Here is a 19264-nt window from a genome sequence, read left to right as displayed (position 1 = left end):
CGTTTGTATGTAGGTAAACACATCCTACGAATTTAAATTTAAAATCTGCATTAAATCTTTACAGTCTAGCTGTAAAAACAAACTCCTAAATACAAGAAAATGTCTCATCTAGAATTATCATTGTGGATTTATTTTGAGTTTATATCATGTAGGTATTTATAGCCTCAGCAAGGAACATTTCCTATCTAATTCAAAGCACAGAATCATGGAATCATTTTGATTAGGAAAGAGCTTTAAGATCATCTAGTTCAACTATTAACCTAATGTTACCAAGTCCACTGCTAAACCATGTCCCTAAGCACCATATCTACATGACTTTTAAACACTTCCAGGGACGGCCATTCAACCACTTCCCTGGGCAGCCTGTTCCAGTGCATCATAACAGATAGAGTCAAACTATTGTTTCATAGGCAGGTTTAGTAAGCCTGATGTTTCACAGCTCTTCAATGCACAGCTTTGGAATTTTAATGTGTCTTATGTTGTTACATAGATGCATCTAATCTGTAGGACGTAAACTAGAACAATATCCCTGTGTGTATATTACACACACTTCTATATATCTGTGAGATTTTCAAGAATTTTCAAGAGATGCTTTTTTTGGAAAGAAGAATAGCAGAAAGTTCAACTGAGCTAAGCATACCCCTTCAGATTCCAACATCCAAACATATATATATTTATGTTGTGTCAGAAAGGCAGTTATTCAGCAGAAACGATATTACAAAACAAGCTTGTGACCTAAGTTTTCCAGATGAGATGACTACTTCATACAGACAATGCAGCCAACAGTGATAAAGTGAAAAATAAGAGAACAGCTTCTCAAATTATTTTCTGCTATCCAGGAAGCTTTTCTTTGAAGAAGACTCTGGTGGGAATTATTTTCTATTTTTAAATCAAGATAATTAAGGTAATAAAGGATTCTACATAAGTATCCTGACAGAGATTTCTTTTATGATAATATATCTAGATTGAAATTTCTAGATTGATTTTTTTTTCCAAATAAATATGTTCCAGCACTTAATTTTCTATTGAAAACCAATAATGTCAATAATATTTGTAAGTAAAAATTTTAAGTCAATCATTTATGACATAAATGTACCTAAAGAAATCCTGATATTGACACTTTCCTAAAACTTAGCTCTTTTCTCCAAAATTCAGATGTATAAGGTTTACAAGTAAAGATCACACGATAGTGAGATTTTTTTAAGGGAAAAAACACAAACAGTTGATGCTGACACAAGATTGAGAAGAAATAAACAGTTCAGTATACTTTTTTTTCATCAAAAAACTTTAAAACATGCAGTTTCATCAGTGCCAGGAACTGATTTCAAATTTGTCACCTGATGCCAAGTCATTGCTGTATTTTAACAGTGTATACAAAAAAAAAATTAACAATCAATCCAAAATCAGCTGTGTACTATATACAATACATAACTGGTAATGTAAAATTGGTTTTCTGAGTAGCATTTTTTACAAGATAGTTTCAAAACAGAGTGGATCTTCTGTGGCTTACCTTTGCACTCAGGTTGTCTTCCTGTCCAACTTCCGTTTGCCATACAAGTCCTTTCTTCTGAGCCATGGAGGATATATCCGATATTACAGCTGAAACGTACTGTGCTTTTAATTTTAAAATTGTTTTCTTCTCTAGACCCATGACCTGGGATACCTGGATCACCACAAGATCCAGCTGTATCACCTAGAATTTAGAGTGCAAAGATTAGAATAAATATGAAAAATTATTATGGGGTTGAACTTGATGATCTCCAGAGGTCTCTTCCAACCCATAACATTACCTGATTATGATATTGTATGTTAAAAATACATTTCTATGTATTTATTAATAAATTTGTATTTTTAGAAAAAAACATCCAAATTCCCTTTAGACCATCCTAAACTTTTGGTAGGTGAATCATCAAAGAAGAACAGAGAAAGAAAAAGAAAATGAAAGCCACGAATCCTTGGCCAATTTTCATTTCAAATAGGGAATTCTGAGGAAAACAAATGTCCTGATCTTAATGACATTTTCCTTGTTTGACTATAACAAATGTTTACAAAACACTTCCTAGTTTTATGATATCCATACAGTTGTAACAATTTTATCATTGAATGAAAGCTCTAGTCAACTATTTTATGTTTATGTGTCATGAAGCATTTCCATGCTTTATAAAAATGAAAGTTTACTTAAAGAATGTCTAAAATCTCCCTGCTATAAATGTTTAAGCAAATTCTAAGATGAAGGGTTAATGTTTTCTGCTATCTGTTGTATGTTAATGTTAATATAATCAACATAGTCATAAAAATCCTAATAATAACAATATCTAGGATTCTATATCTAAACTTTCATTTATGGTTAGAACTTTTAGGAAGCTCTAGGTAATGCTATTTGCACAGCAGGTCAGTTGCTTAAATTTTCCAATATGTATGTATAATCTGCTGGTTTATCTTCTTTGAGGTCTTTAAGCTAGTTTTCTATGTAGCAGATGAAGGATCTTGTATTACCGAATTTCAACACAAATGAGTTGAATCTTAGAATTTTTGGAGCTGCCCTGTTCAAGTTTTCACCCATAGACATTCAGTTTATGATTTTCTGTGACAACTTGCAAATAAACTGAATAGTCTTCTATAGAAAATATAATTCAAACACCATAAGAATTTTGAGAGCACACCTGCATTATTTTGTACTTACACAAATGAAAATAATGGAGGGATATTATAAGAATCAGCTGGAAGGTTTCAACTGAGCTACTGAAGAATGTCATATAGCTGTACATTAGAGACAATTATATTAAAAGATTTGTACAAATTATTTAAAGAATACTTTCTGTAGGATAGCGATACATTTCTGGTATTTATCTAAACTTAAATAGCAGTAGTAAGAGAAGTTCCTACATACACATAGCAAACAAAGTTGCTTGTCCCAATTACCCAGGAGACCAAAAGTGACAAACTCACTATCTAGAGGTTCTATGGGAAGTTACGACCCTGGAGTTGTAGACAGAAATACAGAGTTTTTCTTGCCTTAGTTGGAACTGTATGTGTGTAAACTATGCTGTTGGAGTGACTGATGAGACACATGTTTTTATTAAAGAAGGTATGTACAGAACCAAACAGTGAAAGGAAGAAGAGAAAAAACAGCTTACTTTGCTTTGAGAATTGCAGTGTATCAGCAAATACTTGGTTTAGTTCAATAGATCCAAGAAGCTGTCCATATTTTTGTCTCTTGTGAAGGCAGTTCATGTGCCAAACCTCAGTTTTGTAGGTCATGCTTACTACTTTTTATTTCCTTCCATATAGGCAATGCTCCCTTGTTTCCCCAGGAACTCATTGAAAAACAATAGAACTAAGAACTTTACAAGGGTTTACAAGAACTGCACAAGTCCTATAGGCTTGTGGTAAAAGGGAATACAGCTATAGAGCCTCAGTATGAAGGCACATCTGGAGAGCTAAAGAAAAGGACAGTACTTTGCTTGCAAATGCAAAAGAACAAACCTGGCAGCTCATACTCTCTACTCAACCCTTTGCTGAAGCAGCTGGCAAGGTAAGCTAATTGTGAATCACTTTGACTAATCTAGGAGCCAATTTTATCGTTACTTGTTAACCAAGGTTATACTGACATCTTTCATTTGAGAATAATCATACCAACTAATGTAGTCATGCCTATTAAATTGTGAACTGCTACTGTGTGTATTTACAAAAAGTACTTGTTCCTCAGTATTCTAACGCTTTCAGAAATAACAACGTAGATCAAGTAAGTTTAAGAACTTGCTGACTGTGGTTCAAAATCACAGATGCAGAAGTCTAGGCTCTCCTCATTTCTGTGTTTCATTATGTGACACAGAGCAGTAAAGTAGCCTGCCAGCCCTGTTGAAAAACAAATTGTAAGTAGTTCCAAATAACAGTAAGAAAGATAATTTTATAAGCTTCACATCCAAACTACTTAGGTGACTAAACATCTGTCTAGTTTGAAAATCATGGAATCAGAATGTTTGGGTTGGAAGGAATTTTAAAGATTATCTAATTCCAATGTCCCTGCCATGGGCATGGACACCTCTGAATAGACCGGGTTGTGCAGGGCCCCATCCAACCTGGTCTTGAACACCTCCAGGGCTGGAGCATCCACAACTTAACTGCACAACCTTGTTCCAGGGTCTCACCAGCCTCATAGAGAAGAACTTCTTCCTTACATCTAATCTAAATCTACCCTCTTCCAGTTTGAACCCATTAGCCCTCATCTTATCATTATGAGCCCTTGTAAAAAGTCCCTCCCCAGCTTTCTTGTAGGCCACCTTCAGATACTGAAAAGCTGCAAGAAGGTCTCTCCAGAGTCCTCTTTTCTCTAGGCTGAACAACCCCAACTCTCTCAGCCTATCCTCACAGGAAAGGTGTTCCAGCCCTCTGATCATCTCTCATTTTCATTTCATTTACATATTTCAGTATTGTGAAGAATTTAGGACACATCCTATTCATTATTGTATACCTGTACTTCTTATATTTTTCTACAATAATAACTCAGTTTTGAGCAAGTTACTTGGCATTATGCTGACAATAATTTAATGATAAAAATATGAAAGTAGGCTTTTTGCTATGCCAAGTATAAATAACATATTTCTTGTAAATGAAATCATGCGTTCTTTTCTAATACCTAATTACTACTGTAAATTATTACTCTTTTAATCTCAGGGAGGTTAACCCTGAGCTCTTTTGATTGAAGGTTACAGAAATAATTTTTCTAAATGTCTAGTCACATCAGGAAGTGACAGTGATATAATCAATGATATCAGAACACATTTTTATTACCTCATGCAGAGATTCAACTGAGTGATTTTCGCAGGCAGTTATGAGCCATTCTTTACCCACATGTGAAACAAATTCTCAGTTGGCATTTAATCTTAATGAAAAGGCAGGTATTTAGACCATTTAAGTAAGTACACAATCATTGCTGCACTTATGAGGAATTCTAAGATGCTGCAAATTTCTGACTCCAGCTGGTATGCATGTGATAACTGACAACTGTGTTTCTGAATGCAAATATATATCAATGGAACATGACAATTCCTTCTAGCTCTAAGATGTGAAACACAGTGCCATACGATAGAAAGGAAACTAATTTAGGGATGTTGTGACACAATTTCATTACCTTGTTTGCTGATCTAGTATTTTCTCTTTGAATTCTTCTCCATAAATGAAAAAGAGAAGCGTGCTGTATCTTTTATCAGTCAATCATTCTAGATATTTTATTATTGATATAATCAACCAAAAATACAAATTTTAAGGATTTAATATGAATTAAAAATGAGGAGATGAAGTCTCCAAGTCTAATACTGAAAGCCGATGATTTTGTATATTTTTAGACAGAAAATATGGAAATTCCATAAGGTAAACTGCACATTATTTATAAATTAGAAAACATTTCAGAGATACATTTTAAAAACAAAGTTTCAAAGTTGTCTTAAAATAGATCTATAGCTGGTAAAGCATGTAAGAAGATAATAGTTTGTATTCTGTCACAATTTGATTTGCTATGATTAACAATTGAATCTGTGTTAATGAAACTGTTCTTACGTATTGAGAAAAATACATTAGATCTGATTAGAGTTTCCCATCTGTGGGTACACAAATTGCCATGAGAAACAAAAAAGGATTTTCAGGTACCTCACTTACAAATGCTTATCCCAGATACCTGGAGAGTTATAAAATTTAATAGCAGGATGATTATCAAATAGTATAATTTTCAGTAATATTTCTTTTATATTTTCATGTACATTTTAAGGTTACCTATTTGCACTGCTTGATATTTTTGTCTATTTCTTTAATTCTTTTAATTCACAAATTATTTTTTTTTTTCCTTATGAAGACTATGGAAAAGTACAATAAGTAACCTCAGATTTTATCTTAAGAGGATTTTTTCCCTAAACCCGAATATATATGTATGCTAGTTGTAAAAACATTTTTAATTAATTTAGTTTGAGTTTTCAATTCACATAAATTCACATCAATAAATTCTTATTTATTAAGTAAGTATTATTTTACATAAAGCTTTCATTTCTGGTGCATAACTCTAAGCATCATAAGTTATAAGAACTTGATCTTTGTTCCCATTGTGGCAAATTTCCCTGATTTTGTTGATAGACAGTAAAGGGATTAAATTAGGTCTTCACATTTTCTAGTTTCTGTCACATTATAGATTTTAATGGCAGATATTGGAAGAAGAGGGACTCACAGAGCTTGATAATAACATTTAGATTGTTCTTGTCTGCAACCACTTCTTAAAAGTTTGCAGTGGAAGGTTCACATACTGAAAAATTCTTCCAATACTTTGGAATTTAGTGCAAGTTTTTAAACAAGAAGTACTAATGTTTATATTTGTTACTGATTTTTAACCACCTCTGTACCATGGTCTGAAAAAAAATCATGTTCTCTAGCTGGCAAAATCAGTTTATACCTGAATGTAGTACAGAGAGAAAGGCAGGACAATTGAAAAAAAAAAAAAAAAGGACTGGAATATGTGAGACCTCACCTTGAGTACTGCATCCAGCTTCAGAATCCCCAGGACAAGAAGGACATGGACCTGTTAAAGCAGGTCCAGAGGAAGGACACAGGAATGATCAGAGAACTGGGACAACTCTCCTATGTAAAAAGGCTGAGAGAGCTAGAGCTGTTCAGTCTCTGAAGGGAAGGCTCCGAGGAGACATTACTGCAACATTTCAATGTATAAAATATATAAGAAAGTTGGAAAGGAACTTTTTGTCAAGGCCTGTAGTGACAGGACAAGGGGCAACAGTTTTAAACTGAAAGAGGGTAGGTTTAATTTGCTAAAAGGAAGACATATTTTACAATGAGTGTGGTGAGACACCGGAAGAGGTTGCCCAGGAAAGTTGTGGATGCCACATCCCTGGAAGTGTTCAAAGTCAGGCTGAACAGGGCTTTGCAGGACCTGATCAGGCTGAAGAAGTCCCTCCTCATTGCAAGGGTTTTCAACAAGATGATTTCTAGAAGTCCCTTCCTACCCAAACCTATGATTCTATGATTCTAGTGGAAGATGCCCCCCTGTGCCCTGTGGTGGGCATCTGGGCAGGTTAGACTAGATGATTTTAACAGGCCCCTTCTGACACAAACTATTCAATGATTCTATAATTTACTAATGCTGTAAAGAAGCTTGGATTTTTAGTGTTAAGCTGGTAACAGTACTGATAGATTTGCATAGGTCATTTTTCACCTCTTGTTTTGGAATAACTGTAATCCAAGAAAAATTTACTTGTTTTCTTCCTGTTTTCTAACTTTGAATACACTCAAGTTTTCTGAATTACACAGGTCTGAATAAGGTCCAAAACTCCACTGATTTCTTTAAGCTATATAATCAAAATATGAAGATGACAAGGAAGACCCTTCCCCCAGTATTTGTTGAGAATTAAACTTGTAACATGATCAACTCTACCACAATATAAGATTCTGTAAGATTCTTACATCTAGAAGATGAGAAATGGGACTCAGCCACATTCCAAATTAGTGAGTGACTTGGATTTCTCTGTTTCACTTGATCACTGCTGATATCAAACTGGAATCAAAGTGAAGTTATGAAACAGAGCAGTTCTGAACATCATTTTGCAGAAAACATATCACAACTTTGGGGAAGGCTAATCTATTACAAGTACTAGGTGGTATTCCCTCAAAAACTGAGCATCCTATCTTGAATTTATGTGGAGCCCACTTGGCCTTATTATCCTGCAGTGTCATCAAGTCAGTTGATATTTGGCAAGTTAAAAGGAGAGGAAAAAAAAAAAAAAAAAAAAAAAGGCAAACTGATCACCTTGAAAAGATAATGAATAATGACGTAAAGTCTCCCTATGGAAATTAATACTCTTTCCAGAAGTCACATAGAAAATACTTTCAAAAGAAAGTGGTTCTTTTAACATTCTATCGAATGTGCAATTTTTTATTCATAGTAAACATCACTGAGAAAGTCTGCTTCTCCCAAATTATTTTAAAAATATTACCTGAGCAGTGAGGAAGAGATCCACTCCAGTGTCCGTTCAGCTGACACGTGCGAGATGACTGCCCTAGCAGCGTCCGTCTCCCCGTGCAGGTGTAATGAACAGTAGACCCAAACGTGTACTTGTCTCCAGACAGCACCGCATTAGGAGGAACGCCAGGATGGCCACAGTCAATCACTACAATGCATAATTATTGGAGATAAAAAAAGGTTATTATCACTGATCAAACAGTTTGTAGTTACCATTTTCACAGCTCCTTACATAAACTTTGTAAACTTTGACAAACCTATAGAAGCCCTTATTATTCTGTGTGTCCTCTGCCACGTTCAGCTCCAGCCACCCCTTGGCCTTCCTAACCCCATCCCTACACAACCAGGCAATGTTCCTATATTATTCCCAGGATACCTGTCCATGCTTCTGCTGTCTGTGCAGTTGCTTCTTTTCCTTTTGTTTGACTGACAGGTCTTGATTCAGCCACGCTAGTCTCTTGGCTTCCTTGCCTGATTTCTTACACCTGGGGATCGGGAGCTCTTTCACTCTATAGAAAGCATCCTTAGAGACCCTGTCAGCTCATCTAGTCCTGTTCCACCTGTACAGTACCTTTATATAGCCATGTAAATTTAATTTTACATTAAGCTTTGATTCAAAGAACAAACAATAAAGGAAGAAGCAAAATACAAGAGAATAATACTATTAATCTCCTTCAGAGTATGTAAAAATGTCAGGTCAAAAATATATGCAAATAATCATTTTGCTGGTGTAACATTTCAATGACTGTTTCTTTTTCTCTGAAAAATCTCAATAAACAATATACACAGCTATTAACGATTATGGATGAGACATAATGCTCTGAAAAAAAAATAAACAGAAAAAAACAGAAGAAGTGTAAATTCACATTCTCTTCTGGTCAAATGTGATGATATATCAGTAAAATTAGAAGCATTATTAGTTTAAAGGCAGATTAAAATTATAAATGTGCAATTAAATTTAAAAAAAGTTATACCCTAACTTGAATACTGAATTAAAAAGTACACCTGAAGTTTCTTTAATCTGTATAGATGTCAACAATCCTTATCATTCTATCAGATGGCTTGGAATGGCTGTACATATCGTATTGTGAGGGAAGATATATCAGGACAAGATGCTGCAATAAAATTACTAAGAGGATTGCACAGACAGCAGAAAAAAAAAAAAAACAAAACAGTCTACATTATTTGGATTTCAAACTTTGAAGGTGTGAATTGTGTACTCACATCTTGGTACCTTAATAATAACAAATCAGAACATATCTATCAAAATTCAATTGAGAATACTTTAAAATTTTAAAAAAAAAAAAAAAAAAAAAAAAAAAAAAAGAGTCTGATATGGTCACATGAATTCTTTGAGGTATATAGTCCAAATATATCTTTGATTTACAGTACATTTCAAATTTAAGGTATTTTACTATCAACATGCACCTAAGTAGCTTATGCCCCTAGAAGTCTTTAGTTCAATGGGAGAGTTGAAAGGGCATTATGATCCAGGCCAACACTGTATTCAGCTCTGTACAGGACTTACAGGAGCTAGAAGTACTCTAGCTACAACACATTTCAAATGAATGGAGCCATTTAATAGGTGAAGAACATTTCCTTTGTTACTATGTCTCTTCTTCATTACACTAGTGATAATTAAAAAAAAAAAAAAAAAGGTATGTTTTTTGAGGATAGTTAGAGAGTGATTGATATCCAGTTAGGTAAAAAAAAAAAGAAATAAAAAATCCAATCTTGATTAAAAAAAAAAAAAAGAATCCAGTAGGCTTTCCACTTCTTTTCAATTACTTTTATAGCAGAAAAATATGTAGGCTACTAAACGACTGCCTTGCTTATGTCCAAAAGGGAAACAACTTGCAAAACACTCAGGGAGCTGAAAGGCTTGTATAGAAAAAAAAAAAAAAAATTAAAAAAATCATTAACTACAGAATAGTTTTGGTAAGCTTTATGACTCCAAAACGTCATGGATAGTGCCTAGGTTAGAATTCATTGACCCCTTTATATAAACAACAGAAATAAAGGTGAGGATGGCCTTTCTAAAGTACATATAGCATTTTTACTCCCAAAGGGCAGGTTAAAAAAAGAGTAAAATCTGTATTATTGAATTACTTGTGACAACACTGAAAAAAGAGAGATAAAAATACAAAATCAGAACGAAGAAATCTTTGCACCTTTGCCTTTAGTATTTCTTTCTCTTTGGAGAGATCTTGCTATTAAGTAACATTTGTCTTTCTGAACTTATGTTTCCTTAAAATCTCATGTGAAACTGTAAGACTCTTTGTTATAAGTGCAACTGTGACTTGCAATGAAGCTATTTACCTGAAGGCAGGAAATTAGAGGGGCCAAAGCCCAACTAGAATTTAAATTGGCCACTGCAATAAAAGGCAATAGAAAAGGTTTCTGTCAATAGATTAGCAACAAGAGGAGGGCTAAGGAGAATCTCCATCCTCTATTGGATATAGGGGGAAACATAGCCACAAAGGCTGAGGAAAAGGCTGAGGGACTTACTGCCTTGTTTGCCTCGGTCTTCAACAATAAAACCTGTTATTTCAGTGTGATTATAACTGTAGTCAAGAAGGCCATGTTTTCTCAAAATTATTGGTTATGTTCTGATCTTCTATAGCTGCTATCAGGGATCATTGTGCTGAAGCATTCAGAGATGTTTGTTTTGGTCATTGGATTTCCTAAGGTTTCTATGTTACGTGCTACATACAGTAATAGTATAACTGCACTGCTTCAGGTGCTACTGAGACCTTCCACCATCACTGCACACACATAAATACATATAAATATGGTTATTCTAATTGTTTTCACAAGACTGATGAAAATCTTTTGTAATACGTAGTCTAGCCTACATTCTTTGTAGAAACATACACATTATCTACTTACTAATGCATTCAGGTAGAGGTTTGTCCCAGTGGCCGTTTGGTTGACAAATTAAAACTGAAGAGCCAAATAAAAAATATCCAGGATTACAGTCATAAAATACTACTGTGCCATATGTGAAGTTTCCATGTTCGATTTTACTTTCTCTTATAGAATTTGCAGGAATTCCAGGATCAGAACAATTGACCACTATAAAGAAAAAGAGCACAGACTTGAATCATAAAAATACAGTCTACTAAAACAATCTCTAAATAGTCTCCTATCCTTTGCATGAGAAACTTCCGGTATATTGCCACCATGATTCTCTATTTCCTGATTTTATATATAATAATGATACTGAATTAGGGACATGTTATGAAACCACGAGATGTTAAAACCACCAGATGCTACACTTAGAGCAAATAAAAGGAAATACATCTTCAGAGAGTGTGATGATGCTGTAAAAATATTTGTAACTAAAAGTGACTGGACATACCGATATATTAAATTTATACTCTTGCACTGACATAAACTGTTGCTCCAGCTGGAAATAGGTTATGGGCCTTGGTTTAACCCATACAGCCATGCAAATGTACTTGTGTTCCTCTACCCTGTTTGATAATAGAGAACCTTCAAGGCAAATGTCTTGAATTAAAGGGCACATGATCGGTTAGGTAAGACTGTGGTAATTCTGTAAGGACAGGGAAATATCCCAACAAACGGGTATGTGCTTTTAAAAATATGGGTATACTTTGATGGTTAAGAGTACTGATGGTTTTTTTGAGCCCTCAACAACTGTAGTTTTCTTATGTTTCAAAATCACTGAAGAAAGACTGTTTAATTGTTCTTTGGTTTGGGTTTTATGACTTACAGGTCTTTGGTGAGGAGAGTATGATACTTATTTGGAGGGTTACGGAGACTTTTTTAACAGTTCCTATGCAACAGACTCCTCTGGTCAAGTAAATACATCCTCACCTACACAGTTACTCTACAAAACTACAATTCATGTAAAAAATACTATCCCTATATCCTTGTAATCAATTGCATGTTTATATGCATACATATATTTGCACACAGGTACATACACATCTAATATATCCATGTGTGTATGTGCATGGTTGTGTGTACATAAAATACCAAAATATGCTAAGAAACTCTGTAATCTAGAATGAAAAATCTATTGCCGAATGTAATTTAATTTTTCATACTTACATCACTCAATGTAGTTATTTTATGGCTCAGCTACTTCTCTCTAATCACTATGCTAAATATTGGAGTCTGCTTGTGTGGTCCTCCTAGCAGTTCTCAAATACTGGTACTGCAAGACTAGAATATATACAATTTTCAAAGGCAAAAATAATTTCCTGGTTGGATTTGACTTCCTTAATATTAAATGATAGATAAATCTTTTTAATTATACTGATGGACAGTGCTGAAAATTTGTTACTTTTTTTCCTGGAGGAAAACTTGAACTATATTGCTATCTGTTTTCATTGTTGTAGACAACCATTTTATAACAACTGAACATTAATTTTCAGGCTATTAGGCATGTACTTTAAGTAATGAAAATTATTCATTAACAAATCTCGAGTAGTGAACGCTTGAGAGAACATACAAGGAGTTTGACCGTTTCCATAGTTTTTCACCAGTATTGTGGTTTGCTAGGAAACTATCTATTTAGCAAAGCTGTAGACAGCACAACAGCAAGTGTACTGCTGAATTTGTATGATGATTGCAAATTCAGCTTTCAAAAAACAATACAGCATTTTGTATACCATTGCACTTTAGACAGTTTGCAAATATGGAAGATATATTTTAATTACATTTAAATTAAATGTAAAACATTTATTTTTAAATTTGACTTCAATACAAATAGAACAAAATCATATTATTTATAATTGATTACACTACACATTGCAGACACCACTAATTGTGTCCTATACAAAGCTGGTGTTTTTTGTTTCTAAAGTCTTTTTGAAAACCAATAGAAGATGTCAGGACTATGTACAATTTTTAAAAAATGATCTGATCAATTTATTTACTGACCCTCCACAGGCTAATAATATATTATACAGTTTGGCACATTACTCTACAATACCAGCACCACAGGTGATTTATATCAACTGGACTGAAAAGGAGATTTATTAGGTAACATTAAGACAGCATATGCTTAGTATTGTAAATTAAAACAACAACAACAAAAAATTCCTATGCACAAAAAGGACCTTGGAAATTCAAGTCCTCTGAACTATTTAGCAGTATTGCTTAAGGCAAAGTGATCAAAGGAAAGTGGAGAAAACATACAGTAATAAAGTTACTATAAATATATAATGTGACTTAGGCTGTGCCCCGATAAAAATCCGCAGAAGCTGCTGGGAAGATGTTGGAAAACAATCCACACGATTTCTGCATATGTGCAAGCAGGCTACAGCCAAAAGGGCATTTTTCTAAAAGAGAATAACTGAAACATTTTAAAATGTCCTTAACAGACTTGAAAAGGACAACAGTGGTAAAATCCTTCTGAAAGTGTTTATTAAAAGTCAAACAGAACTAATTTCATAGTGTTCTTTTACTTTCAGTGAATACTTTTTATATAAATAAATACAAAATCCAAAAGTGTCGAGAAAAAATTAAAATGGACTATGCTAACACATCAGAATAATAATTTGAAAAGATAAGCACTCAGATTAAAATGGAAATGTAACAGTGAAGAAAAAAAAAATGTTTTCATATGCACCTATTAAAACCAAGCTGCCTAAAAATGCAAAGAACCTTTTTTTCCAGGATTTAAGCTCTTAATCATTTCTGCATAATTTTGCTTAAGGAACATTTCAAAGCTATTTTTAAAAAAACAGTGCAAACTATAGACACATGAGAGATTTTCCTTGCAACAGTTCTCTTGGCAACTTGAATGGAGAACAAACCTAAATGAAAAATCATAGAATCATGAAACATCTTCTTTAATAATTAGATACCTGTTAGTAAGGCATTATTTTGTCTTGACAGTGCCCCTTTACCTTCAGTTTACTTTTCAACCTTAATTTTCCAACCAAGTTGGACATCTGTAAATGCTTGCATTCTTACCTTTGCATATTGGAGGTGGGTGGCTCCACTGCCTGTTAGCCTGACACTGTGCTTTGGTTGGCCCCTGCATAACATACCCGGTATTACATGAGAATGTTACAACATCGTTGAAGTTAAAACCATTTCCACTTGTTCTTCCATAAATTGGGCTACCAGGGTGACCACAGCTAACAGCTGGCATAGCACAAAACAGAGAAAAAAAGCAAACAGAGCATGCTGTTACCACTTTACATTATTTATGTTACAATTGATAATCACTATAGAAGAGTATTTTAAAGTTCTAATAGTATAAGATACTGAGCACTTTCCATGGAATATTCACATTTGTCTGAACTGAGTAAGAACTAAAATGCATTTTAGTAAGTGTTCAAACACTTATTTAAATAAAATGAACAGAATTTGCCATGCAAATGAAGAAAAATTTTGAAGATTTAGGAGAAAAGCAAGCACTTGATTTTCATTACATATGGTCTGAAACTGAAAGGAAACATTTCAGGGCAGTAATTTCTCAGATATTATTTCTCATATTATGGCTTAGTATTGACTCACTCTGTTTTTGTCTTTGAGCCTATCTACTTACTGAGGTTTTAAATTTGTGACTCGATATATGAGACAGTATAGACACTGTGAAAATTTCCCTTGTATTTAAACAAAAACTGACCACAGAAGGTAAAGTTCCTTTTCTGGGCCCACAAAGACCAAAAAGAGTAAGGAAAAAAAGCACAAACTAATTTTCCCAAAATAAGTCAAAGAAGGTGTAAATGTTTTCTTTCATGCTTTAATAACCTCCATTGTTGATAAATAAATTGTTCATCAGTAATTAAAAAAAAACATAAATCACAGAATAAATTATTTAAATTATTCAACTCTTATATTTTTATCACTTTAGAAACTTCATTATTTTTCTAAATTAGTTTTGCCGGGTTTAACAAATATATGTTCTTTTTCCTCTGTGTACCATAATCTTATCATGGTAACTGTAAGAGAAAGTCATTCATATAATCTATATAAATTAACATTTTTAGCAACATCAAAAAAGTGAAAATGGTCGTCAGGAGCTACTATAGCATACAGACAAACCACAGTATACTCTACGAATGACAGTTAAATTGAATTCTGTCTGTTCTATTAATAACATTAAGTTATGTTAATTAAATTTATTCTCTTTATATTGTTATTATCAGAATTTTTTTTATAAGGAATTGCATATTTTCCCCCAAACAGTAATTATAATCATACACTAAACTGTTAAAATTTTTAAAACTGTCAGGCAAGGATATGCAGTCAACCAAAAGAGATGTTTTTAATGTCCATACAATTACAATTTAAAATTTTTCTTGTGAAAGCACAATTATGAAATTTCTATAAAATTTTTAGTAATACTCATGTATCTACAGTAGCAATTCAAAACATTAGTGATACGTCTGCCCACTGTATAAACAAGAAAAATGGAGAATTCAAAAAGATCAGAATTCCTAATTTAAAAACATAATCTCAAAAAAAAACCAAAACAAACAAAAACAGTTAAAACATATAAAGTTAAATAAATAAAGAAATGTGAGACTATTTTTCTGCACCTGGAGTACTGCATCCAGTTCTGGAGCCCCCGTTACAAAAGGGACGTGGACCTGCTGGAGCGTGTCCAGAGAAGGGCCACCAGAATGATCTGAGGGCTGGTGCAGCTCTCCTACGAGGACAGACTGAGAGAGTGGGGGCGGTTCAGGCTGGAGAAGAGAAGGCTCCGAGGGGACCTTATTGTGGCCTTCCAGTATCTTAGGGGGGCCTACAGGAAAGCTGGAGAGGGACTTCTGAGGATGTCAGGTATTGACAGGACTAGGGGGAATGGGGCAAAGCTGGATGTGGACAGATTCAGGCTGGACATGAGGAAGAAGTTCTTCACCATGAGAGTGGTAAGACCCTGGAATGGGTTGCCCAGGGAGGTGGTTGAGGACCCGTCCCTGGGGGTCTTTAAGGCCAGTCTGGATGAGGCTCTAGACAGCCTTATCTAGTGTGAGTTGTCCCTGCTCATGGCAGAGGTGTTGGAACTGGATGATCCTTGTGGTCCCTTCCAGCCCCGACAGATTCTGATCTGTTTTAGCGAGAACTTAGTAGTGTTGGCTTAATGGTTGGACTTGATGATCTTAAAGGTCTCTTCCAACCCAAAGGATTCTATGATTCTATCTCATTTAAACCTTTGATCTGAAGTGGAGCTGTTCTTAAATACCTATTACAAAGTAACAGGTATTACAAAGTAATAGGTATTTCACAGCAGCTTTTTGCAACTCCAAGCTTTCCCCCAAGTCTTGTGTCATTTTCTGAAGTGATGTATTGTGTGTCCTTCTGTATTCAAACAAGCAGCTTCCATTTGATTAGAGGAAGAAACTATGGTTATTTTGTTAACTGTTAGCCTATCCAAACAAGGGGTTTTTTTTTCAGTTCAAACATTAATAATTTAATTTAGAAATTATTAATAATATCTCACTTTAGTGCCTTAATAGTTACATATAAAGAAGTGTGTTGGTATGAAATGTAATATAGAGAAGTAGTGATCTATTACTTTATCATAAAGTGGAAACGAAATTAAGACAGTTATTGTAGTCATTTTATGTATAGCTATTTCTACGTAAAACAAAGTGAAGAGTGATCAGCAAGGGTAGTGAATTAACATTATGTATTACGATTGAGCATTCAGAAAGTTGCTGTTACAAAAATATAGCTATAAAAATAGAATATTTGTAGGCGGACTGATGTATTTTGAATTATTGAAATACAGTTGTAATTTGCTAGAGAATACTTTGAGAACGCTCAAATTATCCTAAACGGAATACAGCATTTTCTGTTGTTACTTAATGGTATTTCATGTGATTAGTTGACACACTTATCATGCTAAAGCAGCCTCATTAGCAAAATTCAAATTTAATGCTAAAAAGGCCAAAATTCAAATCAGGAAACAAAATAACAAAATCTCTGTGATGAGAAGGAAAAAAAAAAAAAGTATGTTTGTTGAAGCAAGCATTATGAACATCAGTGCTGACAGTGTAATTTAAGAGTATCTACTTCTCTAACTGCTGCAGTGAGAGCCACAAAGGGACATAAAGTCATTTTCAAATTTGAGTACCTTGGTGCCTAAGTCACATGACTTTTCAAAGAAGTTTCACATTCATGTATATATGATAGGTATTTAGCAGCCAAAGCAACGGAAATTTGAAGAGACAACAGTAATCTTCACCTAGCAGATGAACCAGATTTTAGCTGGCCACATACTTTTGAGGGTCTGCATTAAGTCTTACTTCAGAAAAATGAATACTAAGTTGCAAAGTTGCTCCTCATCTTGTCTGACATAGACATTCCTGCAACACAAATCAGGGTATATTGCCATGCTTACTTACGCACACAGGATGGGAGCTGACCAGACCAGTTGTGATCCTGTTGACATATTCGTACAGAAGAACCAATCAAACGAAAACCAGGACTGCACTGGTATACAACTGTGTCTCTATAGCCATAATTTTCTCCAATTACTTGACCATTGACTATAAGATCTGGAATACCACAGTGACCGGCTGGATATTTTTAAGTAAAGAAAAAGAAAAAAAGAAAAAATTATCAATAAATATGCCAGAAAAATTTTAAATATAGCTTTGTAATTAAAGCAAAGAAGTGCTGAACATATTTCATTTATGTATTTATTTTTAACTGGCTTAATTCAAAGATTTGTTTTTATTTCCTTGGTGAGACTGCAGTATTAGGTTTGTATAGGTAGGACTGTACATAGATTAAAAAAAAAAAAAAAGACACTGTAGCAAAGAGATTAAATGTTATGCATGTTATCAAATTTCTTTTCAAAAAATGAGTAACTCCTTTTTATTAAAATCCATAAAATCCTATATTATTTCCATTAGTTTTATTTTGGTTAAGATTAAACTTAACAGAGTTAAGATTACATCATTATATCTTTAAAGAAATATAAAAAAGGTCATATAAATACAAAAAAAAGTAATATAACTATTATCAGTATAAATCCAACATAAATATAAATTCATGTAGATGTAATAAATATAACTGCTATGGCTTAGACCCAGCTGGGAGCTGAGCACCACGTGTCTGCTCCAACATATTCTAGTACGTCCAGCATGGAAGCACTAAGCAGCAGTGCAACTTCATTCAGGCCATAGCAGCCCACTGCCAATCTCCACTCTCCACTACACCCTCGTACTGGCCATACGGGGCTGTTGAAGGGTGAGCAAGTTTCCATGATCACCCTCTGGATCTGTAGTTGATCAATCAGTTTTTGGAGGGGGATCAGGGAATATTGGTTGGTGAGATATGGCCACTGGTGCACCATTGTGGTAGCGACTGACAGCTGCTGCTCTTCTTCCCATATCAACCCCACCACTGAAGGGTCCTCTGAGAGCCCAGGCAAGGTGGGAAACTGCTCAAGTTCCTCCAAAGCAGCGATACCAAAGGCCCACCAGTGTCCTTCTGGGTCCTTGAAATAGCTGCTCCTGAGGTGGTCTGCATCAAGGAGGAGCAGAGGCTCTGGACCAGTCACACTGGGGTGTTTATGCCACTCCTTCCCAATTAGACTCAGTTCAGCTTCCAAAACAGTGAGCTGCTGGGGTCACCCTGTCATCATGGCAATACAGATTGCTTCAACCCATCTGTAGCTTGATGGTGTTAGGGTGCACTGTTTGCCCATATCTACTCCTTGTTCTCCTGTGGGTCTGACATGCCAGGCCACCGCATCCACTCAGTCCAGTAAACCCGGTTGTTGCTTTCCTTCACCTGGATGGAGGCAGGGCCCTTCTAATCCTGATCAGAGTTACTCATTTCTTCTGAAAATGATTCAGAGGTCCGTTCAGGAGGATCAGAAGAGAGATCAGACATTCTGCTCTGTCTGGGGAACTTCCTACTGGACAGTGGAGCGGTACTTTTCACCACATGTTGTGTGTCGTCTATATTCCCTCTCTCGGGAACAGGAGTGTCTACTCCTAATAGCTGAGACATGGGCCCATACAGATGGAGAGTAGGGCTTGTCCTCTTCGAATTGCTGGACCTCTTGGGACAGTTCCTCCACAGCTAAAATTCAGTCCATAGGATGGAAGAGCTACTTCCTTTTTGTTATTGGCAGAGTAGAACAGCCAATTCACCTATCCTTGACGGTGGTGGGCTTCGTAGAAACTTCTGCCACGAGTAGTGTGCATCCATCTAGACTTCATCTAAATCTGTAGAACTGCTCATCATTCAGGTCACTGTAAATCACCTCCAAACAGTTAATTCCCTCAGGTACTGGATACC

At 34.9% G+C, this 19264-nt stretch overlaps 1 protein-coding gene across 1 annotated transcript in view; it reads right to left on the bottom strand.

Moving 5' to 3' along the window:
* CSMD3 (CUB and Sushi multiple domains 3) overlaps positions 1-18973 on the bottom strand; it is a 62798-nt gene extending 43825 nt beyond the window's left edge. The window contains exons 1-6 of the mRNA XM_008942179.1: positions 18898-18973; positions 17356-17529; positions 13967-14140; positions 10907-11092; positions 7992-8165; positions 1511-1663 (exon numbers count right to left, since the gene is read on the bottom strand). Of these exons, the coding sequence (XP_008940427.1) occupies positions 1511-1663; positions 7992-8165; positions 10907-11092; positions 13967-14140; positions 17356-17529; positions 18898-18973 (937 nt within the window). The remainder of the gene's footprint in view (positions 1-1510; positions 1664-7991; positions 8166-10906; positions 11093-13966; positions 14141-17355; positions 17530-18897) is intronic.
* Positions 18974-19264: the final 291 nt, after the last annotated feature.

Source organism: Merops nubicus, unplaced genomic scaffold (assembly GCF_000691845.1).
Source record: "Merops nubicus isolate BGI_N331 unplaced genomic scaffold, ASM69184v1 scaffold7426, whole genome shotgun sequence".
Classification (NCBI taxonomy): domain Eukaryota; kingdom Metazoa; phylum Chordata; class Aves; order Coraciiformes; family Meropidae; genus Merops; species Merops nubicus.
Note: the sequence above shows the minus strand (reverse complement) of the source record. Positions and strands in the feature narration are given on the sequence as shown.